At 34.3% G+C, this 18,694-nt stretch overlaps 1 protein-coding gene across 1 annotated transcript in view; it reads left to right on the forward strand.

Annotated features, from left to right (window-relative positions):
- LOC108725446 (ubiquitin carboxyl-terminal hydrolase 31) overlaps positions 1–16,578 on the forward strand; it is a 17,918-nt gene extending 1,340 nt beyond the window's left edge. Inside the window, exons 2-5 of the mRNA XM_018452467.1 lie at positions 9–86; positions 12,361–12,734; positions 13,175–14,591; positions 14,721–16,578. Of these exons, the coding sequence (XP_018307969.1) occupies positions 9–86; positions 12,361–12,734; positions 13,175–14,591; positions 14,721–14,843 (1,992 nt within the window). The 3' untranslated portion in view covers positions 14,844–16,578. The remainder of the gene's footprint in view (positions 1–8; positions 87–12,360; positions 12,735–13,174; positions 14,592–14,720) is intronic.
- Positions 16,579–18,694: the final 2,116 nt, after the last annotated feature.

Below are 18,694 nucleotides of genomic sequence, written 5' to 3' on the forward strand. Positions count from 1 at the left end.
ACGCCCAGGAATTCCTTCTCTGGCTGCTCGACAAGGTGCACGAGGATCTCAATCAGGCGACCAAGAAAAAATACAAGATCATAAAGGTGAGCGCGTCTCTTCTTCTCTCCTCCTCGGTTTTTTTCTCTTCGCCACACGTAAGAAGAGTTTTGTTGATGTATCTAAAAATTTAGCTAGATACGCACAGATCTGAAAATAATTTTTTTTTAATTATTTACAAGAAATAAAGTTTTTAAGATGATTATTAGCTCCACTCTTAAAATGGACGATCAATTTAATTTGAGGTATTAATTTCAGCTTCAATTTGCGATTGCGTTTCAAATCTGATAAACCTTATCAGCGCGCAGTTTATAAAACTGAATTAATATATTTGTAGAAATTTGCATTATTAGGTATTAAGATATGCTTGATTATTGTGTGAGAAAATAGGATTATTTCTATTAATAATTAATTGAAAATAATTTTTCAACTATGCAAATAATTGTATAGAGCGCTTAAACTGATTGCTAGAATATCAAAATTTTTTGCAAACATTTCTCATTATATTTGAATTTCCACTGAAAAAAAATTAAACTTTAATATTTGTGAGTAAACTTTGAATAGTTCTGAGTAAATATTTATTAAATATAAACATGTATATTTATCTGATACATAAAAACCATTAATTTGATTTAACTATATTTTTTTTGTCGAATAAATATTTATTGTTAGTAAATGTTTACTATATTCAAAGAGATGTGTGTATATGTGTATTAAGATTTTGTAGTAAATTTTTTTTCAGTGTACATAATTATTTTGATGGTCCAACAAGATTATTTTCAGACTGCCCAGCTGAATTTTTAGATAATTAGCAAAATCATCCTTTTCGTGGCAAAATCCATGACGAACGTGCGAAATGCGTTCGCGACTTACCGTGCCGATCAGACTGTCCCGTAAGAAGGAAATGCTTTCCTGCAAAAGTCGTCAATAACTACCATTTAATTCGACGTTTAATTGATCTTGCGTGTCTGATTTGTATTTCGAAGACACATGGAATTCAACTGTTACTAATTCTCGACCGGAGATCACAAGATTAGTATTAATTGGTCTAGTATTAATTGATTCAAATTGAGCCACTTTAGCGGACCGCATCCTTTTAATCTGCCAACACAATGACATTATACTCTCAACGTTGGACGGGAATGCGGAATAGTCATCGAACTAGTCTCGATTGTTATTTCGATGTCACCTCGAAACGTGGGAGCCGTCTGCGAATTAGTATCTCATTTTTTTCGGCGTGGGATAGTATTGTTGCTCTTCTCTATTTTTAAACGCCGCTGGTCGCGTCGTCGGGTGTATTTTTAGTAATAACGTAAGGTCGTGCGCGCGAAAACGAAAATGACGATGTCAACACGTGCGCGTCTTATCCACATAAAAAATGATCGTCGGCGTCTTGACCTCGAATGAAAATTATGCCTGGTACATCCCCGCAATGAGAAGATAACGAGTGGTGAAGATGGCCATTGGAAAGTAAAGCATTCGATATCTCTCGTTCATTTAAATAGCTGTACGATATTTTTATCGTGACAATTATCATTAAAAAAGTTAAAAAAGTAGTTTGATGTTACAAAGAGATTAGAGTCAAGGATGTTAAAATTGAACAGTTTATATAATTAAATATATATATATAGTTATTTCTAAATTATTTGTCGTAATTTAGAAACGTAATTTTGTAATTGCAAACGAGTGGAAATATTGTTATAAGTTAACCGTTTCACAGATATAAATTGATAAAATATTAATATACGTCTTTAAAATAATATTAATATTATTATAATTTATTTAAAGATACAAATTAATTAATAATTAATAAAATTAATATGTTAATAAATTTGCATTATCATTAATATTAATAAAATAAGCAACAATATATATAATATTTATATTATTAATAATTTATTTGAGAAAAGAGCATGATGAGTCGCTCTTGATGAATCAGAGTTTTACTCAATATAGAATTAAAGAAAGTACTGTATTACACTGAAGCTTATCAATAATTGTCATTCGATATATCTTTTGATATCTATAGTATTTGTACCAATTAATACTTATTTATTACTTTATTATATCCGCTACAATAAAAAAAAAACCCCATGATACTTTCTAGCCATGAAGGTAACGGTGACCATCTCCAATAAAATCCAAGATACTCAGAGTAATTAAAATAAAAATATAAAAGTAGCATTCTACTTTCAAGCATAACGGACACGGTAGACCATTAAATGCATTCTTTGGTAGTCGCTTAATCGTCGAGCTAGGCGTCACGACGAAAGAAACTTTCTCCTTGGATCGTCGTGGCCAGCCATGTGAGAGACGCTCGACGAAAGCTCGTTACGGCTCTTTCTCTCTCCTCTCTCCTTCTCTCTGTCCTTTTCTCATAAATACTGCGTGTGCATACACGCAGTACGTAGGCACGACTGCACACGACTGTATATATTCTCGGTGCGCGGACGTTGACAATCTCTCGTGTGCGTGACAACTGGCGGAAGCCATGAACACGCGAGTCAAGTCGACGTCCTTTCTCGCATCATCTCGACCGACACCTTTACCATGTGTAGACAAACCGAGATATAGATACAATCGGCCAGACTGCCTTTTAAACACCGAACACACCGTAACGTGCGATAACACAGATAGAAGAAATCAATGCCGAATTAACACCCTGAACGGAAAGAGCTCACCGAAGGAAGTTGCCGATCTTATCTTAATTGAAGACAAATATTTCACATGGTGACTGGCGCCTTCTGTAATTCTCCTCGGGTTTTGTTTGATACTCGCCAACGCGAGTCTGCTTAAAATCTTAAATCTTTTAAAAGACACACTATGTCTTTCTGAAGACCTAAAAGGTTTTAAAATCTTTACGATAAAGTGTCATTCTCTGTAGCTTTATATTTTTGACCAATAGAATAAAGAAAAATAAAAAATAATGAAGGTAAAAAAGGATAAAAATACACTGAAAAAAAGTGATCTTGCAGTTACAGCGAAAATTATCTAAGTACGAAAAATAGCTGGAATAGATAAATTTCTAGCAGGTACTGCGATATTGAATATGTATTGCATCTAATCGTATAGATGACAGAGATAGAATTTATATTTGTGCTATAAATTCTATGCGTACGATATATAATTTTCTATCAGATACAAAAAACAGCTATAATTCTAGCTGGAGCAGCAAAATATTTTTTTGTGTGTATTATACAGATTAGAAAAAAGAAGAAAATATTAGAGAAAAAAGAAAGGAAGAAAAAGTTAAAAGGGATTGATATTTTTATAAGAAGAAAGCAGTAAAATGTAGGTGAGAGTAAAGATAACATTTTCTTGAGTTCGAGTGATGTGAATAACGAAAGTATATATTTTATTAAAATTCTGAAAGTGGAGATATTCGCATAAATATTGTTAGTACACAGAAAGAACGGTTTTGATGAAGTTTCTAAAAATTTAACTAGATACACAGATCAAAAAATAATTCGGACCATAAAAATAATTATAAAGAACGTTCAGACAAGCTAATTGCTAGAATATAGAAATTTTTTCAGCTTCGCTCATCATACTTGAGAGTTTCCTACGTAATTATTTTGATAGTTCAACAAGATTCTTTTCTGATTTGTATCTTATTTAAATTATAAATATTAGTTAAATTTCTATAAACGTTATATTAATCAAAAGTAAAACATTTATAAGTCATTTTAATATTATAATTTAACATGTGTAATGTAACGTATGTAATAATATATAATACGAATTAAAGATTTATGTGACAGTCTAATTTGATGTTGGTATAAATTTTTTTAGAACTTTGGTTTTAAAAATATAATTATTAAACTCGAATCGAGCGAGACGATAAGCTTTGCTTCATTTTTTTTTATTTAAGTGCTGCTTCTCGAAACGAGCCAATCGACAAACGACCAGTCAGTCGAGACCTTAACCCGAATTTGCTTCACGTTCGAAAATACGTGCTACGGTTTTCAATTACGAGATCCCAAGGTGGTGCGAGATTGAAATGTCGCAGGAGTAAAAAAAAAGAGAGAGAGAAAAGGAGTTTAATCCAAAAATGTATGTCACATGAGAGAATTGCGATTTCCCCGAAAGCATTTAATTCCAAGGACCGGACGATCGTAGCGCAAGGATAAACGCCGTTAATCCAAGCAAATAATTGAATAATTCGTAAAAATTTCACAGCTGATAATTGCTTATTTTTTAATCATGTTATGAAATCGTTTTTTCAGATTAAACGCGGCGGCTGTCAATTATTTATCGATACTGATTTAATGTATGTCACGAAATCGTATAAACGTCACAATTATCAATAATTATCGCTATATCATTAAAAAATAACCGTGCTCCTATCGGCGATGTCACATTTCTTCTTCATAATAATGTCAACGCTTGTCGAACAAATAAGAGAACGACGAGTAATATGATTTAAAAACTCCGCTTGACTTTCAACAAGATGATAAAAACATCGTGAACTTGATAATCTTGGTCAAAACAACAAAAAAATATAAAATACCGAGTTAGTGATTCTGTGAATTATATATGTAAATATAATAATTGTTTTTAATATTCACGCTCGGGGCACGTCTTTGTACTTCATCTTTGGACGATTATTCATCTTCCGCTGTTATCTTATCGGTCTTTCGGTTGCGGTCCGTATCGTTTACTGAGTTAGCAAAGATAAGGCCCGCATAACCGAACAGCGATCGTTTGAACAATCCGATCGTTTGAATTGTGTAAATTAATAAACCTCGTCGGTTATTATTAAATATATCGTTTCTGCGAAATTACACTTACAATAAAACGTGCTCGATCATCGACGGCACATAGTAGATTGATATCAAAGCGGACACGTCATTTTTATCGCGTCGTTCTCTCGGCATGAACGTTTTATCCTCGACATCTCGAGTGGAGACGTGCACCTTACGCGACTTCTTTCTTTTTCGAGTGCTTGTCGAGAAAACGTATCGCACGCACGGCATACATTCGCGCGAGCGGATCGTCGCGTCGTCGCGACGCGAAGTCGAGCGAAAGGAAATCGGAGTCGAACGCCGGTACCGTAACGAGGACTAACCTTGAACGGGGCCACGGAGATCCAGTTATCAGTTCGCATCGCATCGCTGACTTTTCTGTAAAGTCACTAGATTGATAAAGTATCGCATCTCTCCATCATCTTGACGCAAAGGCCTAATTAAGTGCACTTAATAGATCCGTTTGCGTTGTTAACACTTTTTGCACTCGACATCTTCGCTTTCTCTCTCTTCAATACCCGAATATATATTTATCTCATTTTAAACGCAAAAATTTTGGGGATTTTCAAACAACGCGAGCGGACCTAATGTGTAGATGAAATCGCGCCACTATCCGCTATTTCGATGGAAAAAATTGAATGTGCCGTTGCGGTACTTTATCAATCCAGTGACTTTACTTTTTCGCGAATTACAGCGCATATGTGGACTACTAACTAATGTCATCCGGCGCCAACGTATGCTCGCGCACGTTTCACACTTCGCTCGCCAGCTTTCGACTCCGTCGGTTTCTTGACAGATAATCTTGCAATTGGAGTACCGCATGCATTCACTACGGTACTTCCAAATGGAGTGCACGAGACGATGACGTTGACTGTTGCGACAAATTTCTTTTTAATTTGCCAGTTTCACAGGGTGTTTACTATCTGGAAAAACTTAAAAACTCTTGAAATTTTCGGGGAATTTCTTTTTATACTTGAAAATGAAAGATTTTCATGAAATTTTATCATCGGAACTTAGGAAAATTTTTGGAATTTTACTTTTAAATTTAAACTCTGTCTTTTTCTGAAAATATTTCCAAATTTTATTAAATACTTCTAAATTTTTTGGAGTGCATCTCACTCAAAAAGGATGAGTGACTTTCAAAGAATTTAGAAAATTGTTTTGTTGGTTATTTTTTGTTAATAAAGCAAAATAACAATCAGCAATAAATATGGCATACGCATGTATATTCACATACATTCTTGTGTGTCTCGCGAGTTTTTATAAAAAAAATTAGATTAACAATAGAATACTCAGTAAAGAATGAAGTAGCTAGCTCACTGATACTGTATTGTAGAGCTTTCCCTATATTATACTAATACTTAAATTCTAAGCAGAATCGTAAGGCTCGTAACATATTCTTGTAAGACTTGTAAGAATTTTTGAGTGCTTCTATAATATTCTTCAGACAGCTTCTTAGCCTTAAAATTTACAAGAAATCGTAGATATTTACGAATAATCGTACGTCTTATGATATATACGCATAAAATTAGAATACGCGTCATAAGTTTTTACAAGTTTTACGAGAACACATTACGAGTCTTACAATTCTGCTTAGAATTGACCTCTAAGTTTCGCGGCTCAATTGTAGAAAATGTAGAAAATGATAGATATAATCTCGTGGAATTCCTGTCTTCTATTAATTTATAATTTATTTGCGTTACTTGTGCTGCAATTTATTTCAAATTGCATTAAAAAATTCTCTAATCATACCTAAAATTTTGATCAAAAATACTATTTGATCTAGAAATTCCGAAAATATCAGAATTTTTTAATAAGATTTCAGTAAGCATCCTTTTTTTGTTTTAGTAGTTATTTATTATGAATTTATTGATAATAAACTAATCGAATTAATTCAATTTGAATTCAGTCAAAGGAGAGGAGTAATTATATCTCCCAGTCTGTAATATGATGTACTAATTTCATCGATTATATACACATCGTAATTGCGAATCAGGTGGCGAAATTTCCTATCTTCGTAAAACCGGCTGTGTTAGTAATTAAAAAAAAACCCAGACTCCTGTTTAAGATGCGAGTTCGCATGTATGTTTGATCCGACCGGATGGCATGAATGTAACTCGTTTTCTAGTACGGAGGGAGAAGGGAAATCAACGTAATTATTAGCAAAATATTTACGTAACGCTATTTATAGTGCAGACCGTCCGAGAGCGACGTAGACGCGAAAAAAAAAATATTATGCTCATCATCCTTGCATGACCTGTTTTTCTCTCGCTGTTTTCATACTCACACGCGGGAACGAACTGTGCAAAAAAGGAAGAATCCGCGACTCTTCCTGCACATATTTCGAATTCCACGCATCGATAATTCACAAAGAGAAAAATGTTTGGTATTTGTAACTATAATTATATATTACTATAATTATGATTATTACTGCTATAATAATAATAACAGTAACTATATATATAGTTCCAGCAACAAATGTATATACAATAATTGGCAACCTAAAATAACTATAATTATAGTTGTTATAACCATAAAATAGTTGAACCATAAAAAATATGGTTGTCCCAAAATATAACTATAAAATTATAGTCACTTGAATCATTTTTATGGTAATTTCAACTATTTTATGTTATAACAACTATAATTATAGTCATTTTAGGTTGCCAATTATATACATTTGTTGCTGGAACTATATATATAATTACTGTTATTATTATTATAGCAGTAATAATCATAATTATAGTAATATATAATTATAGTTACAAATACTAAACATTTTTCTCTCTGTGTTGTGTACGCAATACGCATGCATTCAAAAATATTGCATCACTGCAAATTGCGGTCAATCGACGAGACTCACGTGAACGTCGCATAAATAAATTCATAATGAAAGAAATCGCTTTTTGTGTATATAGTTGTATAGGGAATCGTATATCGCAAACTTATCGCCTAGACATATCAAGTGGCACTTTTTGTCGATATCTTACTAAGGAAAAACAGCAACGCACAAGAGAATAGATTTCAATCTTTTTGTTTTGTATCTCGATGAAGAAGAGAGAGAGAGAGAGGGAGAGAGAGAAAGAGAGATTTTATATCTTATGATAAAATTGTTTAGACAAATATTTTCTCGGTAATCATATGTACACTCTAAGAAAAATGTTTTGTTTTATGAACAAAAATTTTGTTTTAACAATGAACATTTGATTGAAACAACGAACAAAAATTTTTTGTTAAAATTTATCGAATCAAATTTTTTATAATTTTACGTAAACAAAATTGTTTAGGTTGGTATAAACAATTATTTTTATTATTTACAAAGCAAATATTTTGCGAAAGTAACTATTTTTTCTGTTATATAAACAAAGTATTTGGTTACTACTAAAAAATACCTCAACTAAACAATTTTGTTAAAGATACTAAATTTGTCTTCCTAGTGCATAATGGTAGTTTATTACAAATCATGTATAATCGTCACAGTAATGTTATCATAATGTAAATTATATGTCATTTTCTTGATAAATATATAACGATATCAAGTAATTGAGCAAAAATACTTTTATTTTTATTCATAGAAATATTATTAAGAACATTTGCTTTTGCAAAAGTTAAAACATTTCTTTCTTTGAATAAAATGTTGATAATAACGAAATATCTAAGTTCGTAAAAGCACTTTCTGTTTTTTAAAAGTGATATATTGTCATTATGAATGTTTCTAAATATAGTTAACTTCTAAATATAATTAAATCACGCGGCATGTATGTGAATATAATGAGACTTATGTTTATTTATTTTATATGATGTATATATTTCTAAATAACGCATCTATAATTTATAACTATATTTATATAGTATAATATTATAATTGTGTTTGCTGAATTGTATATATTCATCGATAATAATTAATTACCTTTAAATACTTTCAAATAAATTAAACGTTTCGTAATAAAAACGAAAGATTGTTGTGAAACCGGAAAGTGCGTTATTGTGCTTTTATTTTAAAACATATATATCCTTCTGCATTCGTTTTTATTTTTACTGAGATGATTCATTGCGTCGCGTCGACAGAAACTGACAAACGGAATTCGCAACTCATCGGTTCTTCTGATCTTTTGCAAATTGAGAAGCAGTCAAATTGTGCGATTAACTTTGTGAGAAAGTACTCATGAAAAATTTGAACCGAGCAAAGTTTTGACACGATGTCTAAATTGGATCAACATAAAGTTTCAAGTTTGCGATTTTACGTTTTTACAAAATAAACTGAATAAATTATAATTGTATGTTGTAAAGTATGAAGAGTATGAATTTATAATAATCGGGAGAATTTCGCAAATAGTTTGAAAATTAAAATATAATTTTACAGGCATACCATGTATTGTAGGATGGAAAAAAAATGTAAAACTGACATCTCGTATGCATATACGGAAAGAATAATTTTGTTGAAAGATCTAAAATTTTACTGGGGATATAGATCTGAAAATAATTTTGTTGAACCATTAAAATAATTTTGTTGGAAAACTGGTTGCTAGAATGTCAAATTTTTGTGCAGCATTGCTGTTTTTTGGAATTTTTAACATAATCATTTTAATTATTCAACAAAATTACTTTCAGATTTGTATTCAGCAAAATTTTAGATCTAAAGCAAAATTATTCTTTCCAATGTTACGATATCCATCGATTGTAATCTATAAGTAATTCGCTTCTACGAGAACGCAGTCGCGCTAAACAGATCGAAGTGTTTCTAATGCATCTCCGACTGATCTATTAGCGGTATTCCTTTAGGAATATTGGCGGGGGTCAGATATTTGTAAGGTTACCGGCATATACATATATGCGCGATTGTAACGATGGTTTTACGAGTCGAGTACACGTGCACCGGGCGTGACATTGACCAATTGTGAACGCGAGTCGTTCCAGCCGTACGCATCGGAAATTACTTCCGGCAACCGGATCGCTGATACATCCTGCGCGATCACTCCGGTGATTATCCCATTCTGCGGTTTTTCATCGCGTGTTACAAATTACACGGCTTCGGAAAGCGCGAACGAGTCCTCGAAGCTCTGCGTGCCGGTCGCTAACGTTCTGTGTTAACGAGGGTCACCGATACCTTTCATCATTGAAATATGTCGCTCGAGGTATTACGTAACCTTCCAGTACGATCTCTCATTGGTACTTATTGGAATTGTGTCAAAGCTTTTATGTTATATAATGGAACGTTCTGTCACAAATGACTTAAAAAATTTTTATTTTTGTCGTAGGATATTATTAATATAAAATAATAATTAAATAGAAAGGTTAATTCTCAGTAATTCTCAACCACAGTTTATTTAAAAAACACGAAATCAAACGTCTCGATTCTATTTCAAGCTATATTAAAAAATAATCTCAAACTTTCCACAGCACATGACACGATCGATCAATGCTGGTTCTTAAAATTTGAATTTGTGTGTCACCTTTAAAATTGTACCATTTAAAATTGAGAGTCATATTGATCTTCGTTTAAATTAATTTATTGACGTTTTCGATCGTCATACGGAATCTAACAATAATACCTGCGAGTTTCGTATCTTTCGCCTTTATGCTTTCATTATTAAGATCCCGCTCGTTGACCGAAAATGTCAATATTTATTCTGCGTTAACATCGATCCCATTTCATTTATTATTCTATCATGTTTCTGCCTTTCTCTCATTATCCTTCTTCTTAATTATTTCCTCAATTTACTTAATTTTATTTTGGTTTATTGGGGAATTATATCATTAGAAACGCCGGCTATTTGCAAACTCGACATTATCGATTTTCTTTCAAGGATTGTTATATCCCATTTACGGAGTAACGAAATAAGTAGACGGACAATGTGCGAATGGCTGGTCAATAATGACTCCTATAACTTACACGATGTGCGCTACTTGCAGCAAGCTCGAATAGTTGCAGGCAATAAAGTTTTACCACGTTGAATGCCACGATGTACCGCTACCTCGCGGGTTCTTGCAGCTCTCTGTGAAGTCCCGTCTGCGACCGACTCGAAGGCTATACGAAAACGCACAACCTCGATATTTATTATCCTATTAAGAGGAGGTCGTATCTATGCTGGACTGAAACCAGACTGAAACGAAATGAAAACGAAATTGCATTCGACAATAAAACTGGAGAAGTCTCTCAATAAATTCTCTCGATTAAATCAAACAACGTTTTATTAATTTATTCGAATTAAATACTGAGAATCGGAATTAGATACTCGGAGTATATAGTATATATGTATATCTCTGAAAATGTTCATACGCGAACGCGAATATTCTAATTGATAATAAAATATCGGAATGCGGCAGCGCAGGTTTTTAATACGTTGAATTATGTCATCACTCGATCGTATCGTTCAGCTTCGCTATCGAATAGCGAAATCATTATCGGAGCTTATCCATTATTATATACTCCGATTTTTATAATAATTACAATTTTATAGATTATTTTAAGACTCCGCGTCTGTCGAATTTCCGAAATCAAGTCGAATAAAGCGAAGGGGATCTTTTATTGTTTCCATCGTGAACCAATCGGTGCATCAAGTCCTGACGTTATGTCGCTAAGTGCAACGGCTTACGTTAATGAGCGCGCAGCGTTTTAGCATGTCGGCGACAATAAAATTGTGCCGAAGCCTGCACGCGGAGTTCGTTAGCGCACTCGGTCTCGGCTCTTCCTTCTGATGCTCCGCGTGTCTTCCTTACGATGAAGGGAAAAGGAGGCGAGTGGCGGTTGCGACGGCGGCAATCTATTAATAGAGCACGGACGCGTTATGGATGATTGTCGTTATGTGCTTTGAGCGATAACCGAGTTTCACGTCGGATCGAGAAGGAGGGCGGTCGCGGACCCCACGCTCTCCGGGATTCACACTCGCGAGGAACGCGCCGCCGTCGCCGCGTCGCTAGCGTGCATACGGCTTCGTGGTCGCGGCGCGGCGGCAGACAACCTCGCCTCAAACCCATTTTACCAGATTACATAAACCGCACAGCAAAATAGAGCTGCGAAAAAAAAAGAAAGAAAGAGAGCTCGGCTCGTTATGGGTTGATGCATTTGCTTGTCGAGTAAAATTGACAACGAGATATTGCTTTTTTACTTCAAAGTGACACAATCCAAAAAACGTGATTTTCGAATTATTATGAATGAGTTAGGTAAACATTACCTCATCAATCCATCAGAAGCGAACTAACTTAATTTTATAAAAAAACTGTCATAATGTCACAACTCAAAAAAGATCTAAAGAAATCATTGTCAGTCATTATAATTATAAAAAAGTATGGTTTTTTTTTAAGAATTGTGAAACATAAATGACAAAAATAATGTTTGTCACGTTAAGAATATATTCTTTTTTTTCCAAGATTATTTGATTAGTGAATAATTTTCTATCAAGTTGAAAAAGTTTTCCTTTTTTTCTGGAAAATGTAATTTTTTTAATTGTGTTACTTTTAAGGTAAAGGAGCGATAGATATCATTATATATTGAAATCTCATTCTATTAAAATATTCGCAAATCAAATATCTATAATGTCGTTTAGCACGCTGTAATTCGTTTTTCCATTCGCAGAACTCATTCGGTAGACCCGACGACATCGTCGCCGCCGAGACGCTTGCGAATCATGTGCGGTGTAACAACTCCTTTGTACACGCCGTATTTCAAGCGCAATTCCGGTCTAGTCTGACTTGTCCAAGATGCCACCGACAGTCGAACACCTTCGACCCCTTCCTGTGCGTGTCGGTGCCGGTGCCGCAGAATCATCGGCAGATGAATCTTTATGTGAACGTCCTCTATACATCGCAGCAGCCGCGGCAAGTCAAGATTGGCGTGAGTGTGAATCAGGCAGCCAACGTGAGAGAGCTCCGAGAGATCCTAGCCAGCGACACCGGCGTAGACGAGAATCATATGCTACTGACCGAGATTCACGAAGAAGGATTTCACAGGTTAAATTGCAATTTAAAAACCTTCAAAAGTATATATTGCATTCTATAAGTGAAAGGGAAAAATTAGCGCTGAGAATAAATTTCATAGTAGAGGTAGAATGGGTTAAGAGTTAGAATATGTTGGGAGGATAGTAAGTATTGCGAAAAAATAAGCGTGGAGAATTATGTATTTTTGTAATGCGGAATCTTTTGATAAATTTTTTGTGAATTTTTTTATTTGTTTTTTGTAACTCTAAGGAGAAACAATAAATAAATCAATACTGTATCAGAATAAGTTTCAGTCGCGTATTGCAAAAGAAAGTATGAAAAATGCGGAGGTATAAGGATACAGCTTCTTTTTATTATTTTGCAATTTTTATGATTGGCTTGTATATTAAACATCTTACATCACAACAGTGAAACAAAAAGAATGATATATCGCTTTTTTTTTCTTTCTGCAGAACCTTCTCTGATTGTCAGCCTCTATCCGTGATTATGGAAAACGATCCACTGTATTGCATTGAGCTACCGCAGTTGAAGGAACCTACGGAGCAAGCGTATATCTTGCTAGTTTGGATCAACGTTCTCGTAAAGGGGGATCTGAGGCAACGTTTCGGCAGTCCGTACACGATGCAGGTGTCACGCGAGACGTCCTACGAGGATCTGCAGAAACTTCTGCTCAAGGAGATGCACAGCACGCTAGCGGATGACGTTCTCACAACCAGCCAGAGCCCGGGACTCTTTAATATCCGCGTTGCTGATCCGGCGGCGACGCCGATCCAAGACGAGCATCCTTGTATCGATCCTTGTGTAGAGCATCCTCTTTACACGGAGCAGATCGAGCAAGCGTTGGCGCTTTGCGCCGACGACTCGGGTCCGCAACATGTAAAGCTGATCCTCGAGTGGGACGAGGCTACTAAATGTAATATTATACAGGACGACAGCGACCAGATTGAGGAACACGCCAGCGTGAAACAGTTAAAAACTAATTCCGAGCTGGGCGGCGCGGTAACTTTAGAGGAATGTTTCGATCTGTATACGCGAGCGGAGATATTGGGCGCGGAAGACGCATGGCATTGTCCTTATTGCAACAAGAAGCAAGAAGTCGTAAAAAAACTAGGTCTCTGGTCATTGCCTGATATATTAGTCATACACTTGAAAAGATTTCGTCAGCAATCTAAGCAACGGTCAACGTCCAAATTGACTATGCTAGTGGACTTTCCTTTGTACGGTTTCGACATGACGCCACATCTCGCTCACAATGGAGTTCAGGCAACGCATAATAACGTTACTAGTTTGGGCGGTCTAGGCTGGTCGCCCTGGAAAAAACCACGACCGCGGCAACACAATATCCCCAAGTACGACGAGAATGTCTACGATCTCTACGCGATATGCAATCATCACGGGCAGGATCTACAAGGCGGACATTACACGGCGTTTTGTAGAAATCCATACGATACGCAGTGGTACTGTTTTGATGACACACGCGTGGAAGCGGTCAATGATACGAATCTAATCACAAACTCGGCGTACATGCTGTTCTACCAGCGAAGGGGTCTGTCCAATAATTCGACGGGAAATTCGTCCGCGGCGTCGACGAGCTCGGCTGGTTCTGGTCTAGATCACTGGGTATCGAAAATGCCACCGTTTTATTTCAATAATAAAAGTACCAGTGACGTAACGAACAACAAGCAAAGTAAATCCCAAGAGATATTATGTCAAGAGAAAATCGTCGAAGAGAAGAATATGACTAATTTCACCAGAGGCTGCGGCAATTACGCGACTCTGCAGCCAAAGAAGAGGAACGCAGTGACAGAAACCGATATTGGGCAGATCGATCATTATTCAGACGACGAAGCACCTTGCAGAAGAGAATGGGTATGTAATACACGTTATATTCAAATCAGATTTATTTGTGTGTACGGTATTACACTGGATTTTAATTAATAATATTGAATGATAAAAATAAATTAATCGATTAATTTTTATCGTAATATTTGATTGCAGGCCTCCCCGAAACCTGTGCGCAAGACTTCATCCATCACGTTGACGCCACACATACCGCCAGCAATAATTCAGACTGCTAGCAGTGATCCGAATACAACGGTGATACACGAATCCACGTTGTAACACACGATATAAGCCAGACTGAGAGGTCTGGCTCGAGCCATGCTCAATGTACAGTGCCTGGTGTGCCGTGATGTTTGAACAACATCGAGTGGCGAGATTAAAAAAAAGAAGAAAGACAATTCCGATAGAGTATATAAATCCGTTATTTTTCGATTACTGAACGGGGGATACGACGCGATACGTCGAGAGACTACAAAGGATCGTTCCTTCACTTCGAATTTATATATAAAATCGCTTTCTCATGGACACCGATGTGGATGATGAATTTCAGCGTGCTTCTCTTTGCGCATATTTCGAAAGGTGTAACAAATCTACACCCAAACGATTTTTCGAACGATAAATAGAAATACGAGGCATTAGTAATTTTTGTAATTGTAATACCATGTTTGTATACAGCTCGCGTGAATTGTATTATATGATAGCAGCTAAGATAGCTTTTTAAAAGAAAGACAAATCTTATACTCAGTATATGAAGAATCGTGTATATTCTTAAGAGAAGGAAGAGAAACCTTTAGTGTTTATATTATACAGTTAGATATCTTGAATGCAATAGGCAACTAAATTCTACCTATGTCCAGAGGAGGGAAAAGATATTTCCAGATCGACAAACGTCGTTCGCAAAGTGTCATCTTACAATGAAAGTATATGACAATAACGAAAAACAAATTTGTACGTTACAAATCCTGCATTAAAAATACACACCTCGTTTTCTCCACGATTGATCGTTTCTGGACATACTGTGTAACTACTCGACCGTTGCTTTGAGAATCTATATGCTTATAACTGTAATATTTATATTATACCTGTATCATCCACTAGTGGCCTTATCTAAGTAATTAATACTGATACACACACGTCACATTATTAAACATATTAATCATACGTATTACAACTCACAACAAGCGTTTTATTTTAGATATCGAGACTGTTTTTTGCGAGAGCCACCGAATTGTGTAACATTAATTTCACAATATCCTTGTCTGATTTAGGCATCTCGTTTAGGAAACACTTGTGAAAGTTATAGTTTATATCACAGCCTACAGTCAAGTTCTTCCAATGACTGTGTGGACACAGCGATCTATTAATGTGAAAAATGAGTGATCAATTTCAGAGAACGATACAGCTTTTCTACGTAACGGAGAACAAGACAAATCTATAGTTGGTTTCTTATCTCGCGATTGAATTGACTTCAATCTCTCAATTTTAACAATCATTCCAATCGGATGTTGAGTAAAGTGCGAACGTGAGAACAAGCGCGAGCGTGAAAGCGAGAATTTATAAATATATATATATGTATACATAACACAAGATTATATGAGTGAAAGATGTTTAAGTTATTTTATCAATTAACATTTATTACTAGTCACACGTATCGTGGATACGGGTAGTCAGTGACGATGATTAGAGTGCAAACGACGAAATGTGTTTACTATTCGCGGATTATGATTTTATAAGTTCCATCAATCGACTGAGGACGTATACACATATACACACACATACACATTATTAAATATTACTTACTCTTTCATTGAAATAAATAGAGGATGTATATGTATATATATATACGGGAGAAATGTGTCATTCCACTTTTATGCACGTTGCAGTATCTACATATAACTTTGTCGCTCTTCGATCTACGGCTCTCGTCGTTCGTTGCATTTTGTTACACGTTTACAAAGAGAAGCGGGAAAAGATATCGTGATATTCTACAATTCGTTGTGTTGGACCGTATATATACATATATATGTATACATATATGCATACCTTGTCTTTTTGAATATCTTTTTAGGATTAGCGGTAACTCTCTTCTGCGAACTTCTTTACTTATCGACCAAATAAAACGGGACTTAAGTAACCGAGACGGCGCTGCAATTCTGATATCTTACCGACGATATGGCAGGAATCGTGAATAATTTGAATAATTGGAAAATAAATACGATGAGACAAAGTGCGAGATGTTTTTCTTCCCGTTCTATATCAAAACGGCATTTTTTTTTACTTAAACTTTTCCGCGAGTACATTCCGATTCGCGAAAGGTGAGCGTTTGTTTAATTCTTAGAGCAGGAGTTTATCAATATATATTTAAAATTGAAAATCTGTTGTTAAAAAAGATATATATACAGGGTATAACTGAAATAACGCCCACTAATCATACAATGTTATTCCTAATAAAAAAACTAAGTCGAAAAGAGAGTCCTCTACCACTTTGCAATTTTCACAATAGTTAGTTAACGAGATATTAATTTCTAAATATTGTCGAATAAACGGATAAAATCGATGTATAAGACAATTTTGAGATATCTCCGTGTCCTTTGTAAAATATTTTGAAGATTTTTCTTAAAGAACTCTTAAAGATATCTTAAAGCTGTCTTATACGTCGATTTTAGACATTTTGCTCATTGGGTAATTAAAAAAAGATGTGAAAATTGCAAAATAGTAGACTTTTCGTCTCAGTTTTTTGTTAGGAATAGCACTATATGATTAGTGGGCGTTATTTCGGTTACACCCTGTATATATGTATATCATAAAATTTATAAAGTTAAAATTTTTTTAATTTAAACGAAATATAGAAGATAAAAGAAGAATCGAAAGGGAATACGAAAGGTACATCCAGCATAAAAATTATGAAGAATGACCAAACTGTGATTAATCTAATTAATTTGATTGATTTAACCGGCAGAATTGCTTAAAGATTTTTATACATTCAAAATGAAAAATTAATTTTATTTATATTAATGAAATAATAAAAAAGTATTATTCGATAATTATTAATTAACTTAATCAGTAATTAATTCAATTGATAGAATCATTTAAGATAAAATTTCTGATATATTTCTATGTCTCTAATCTTATTTTACAATTCAACGCTCCTAATCTTTTTTTTCCATATTAAATAACAAAAGATAAACAATTTTGTTTATGTTAACGAAATAGTACAATTAATTTACTTGATAAGTTAATTGGAGTCATCGTAAATGCAGCCAAACTCCAATTAACTTGTTAATCTTGAATTATCTTATTAACATAGATAACATCAAATGTCATTTATTTGGTACATGGGAATATATATAGGAAGAAAGATTAGAGATCAGGGCTGAAGCGAATTACATGCTCTCAATCAGAGAAAAACATAGCATTTATGGTAGCAACTATAAAGGTGTGACTATACTAAATTTATACGTAGAATTAATGTATATAGTTAAATAAATTAATGTGTGTGTATACAGTGTTGAATAAATTACTTAATAATTGTAACAACTATACAAAATAGTTTATTTAATTATGTATACACATTAATTCTACGTAAAAAATTTGCAATTATCACTTTTATAGTTGTCACTAGAGTCTGACCGAAACCTCATTTTAACTTCCAGCTGAAACCAAAAACAAATATTCGGTTGTTATTCATCATGTAAAACTATCAATTTCGACCGAAAACAAAACCGAAACCGAAACTTAAATAAGTCTTACTTATCTTAAAAAAAAGAGAGAAGCTAACGGAGTCACATTTTTTTCGGCCGAAATCAACATTTTTGGATTAATTTTACAGAGATCGTATGATTTTCAGAAATTATGACAAATTTATGTACTCTTTAAAAAACAAGATTTTATTAAAATATCTAACTGTAGATAATAATACAATATAATAATATTGCATCCTCAACTTTTAAAGAAATCAAATCATAATTATTATTAGAATCACATCAAAGTTTATACTCAAATTGTCTTAAGCTTAACCAACGAGTTAATAATTAAAATCGAACAGTTGTTTTTTGAACGCTCATCATCGCGTTGTAACTTGTACAGTTGAGGTTTACCCATCACGAAATTTTGTCTTAATTAAACCGAAA

This window comes from Mycetomoellerius zeteki, unplaced genomic scaffold (genome assembly GCF_001594055.1).
Source record: "Mycetomoellerius zeteki isolate Tzet28-1 unplaced genomic scaffold, Tzet1.0 scaffold35, whole genome shotgun sequence".
In the NCBI taxonomy this organism is placed as follows: Eukaryota; Metazoa; Arthropoda; class Insecta; order Hymenoptera; family Formicidae; genus Mycetomoellerius; species Mycetomoellerius zeteki.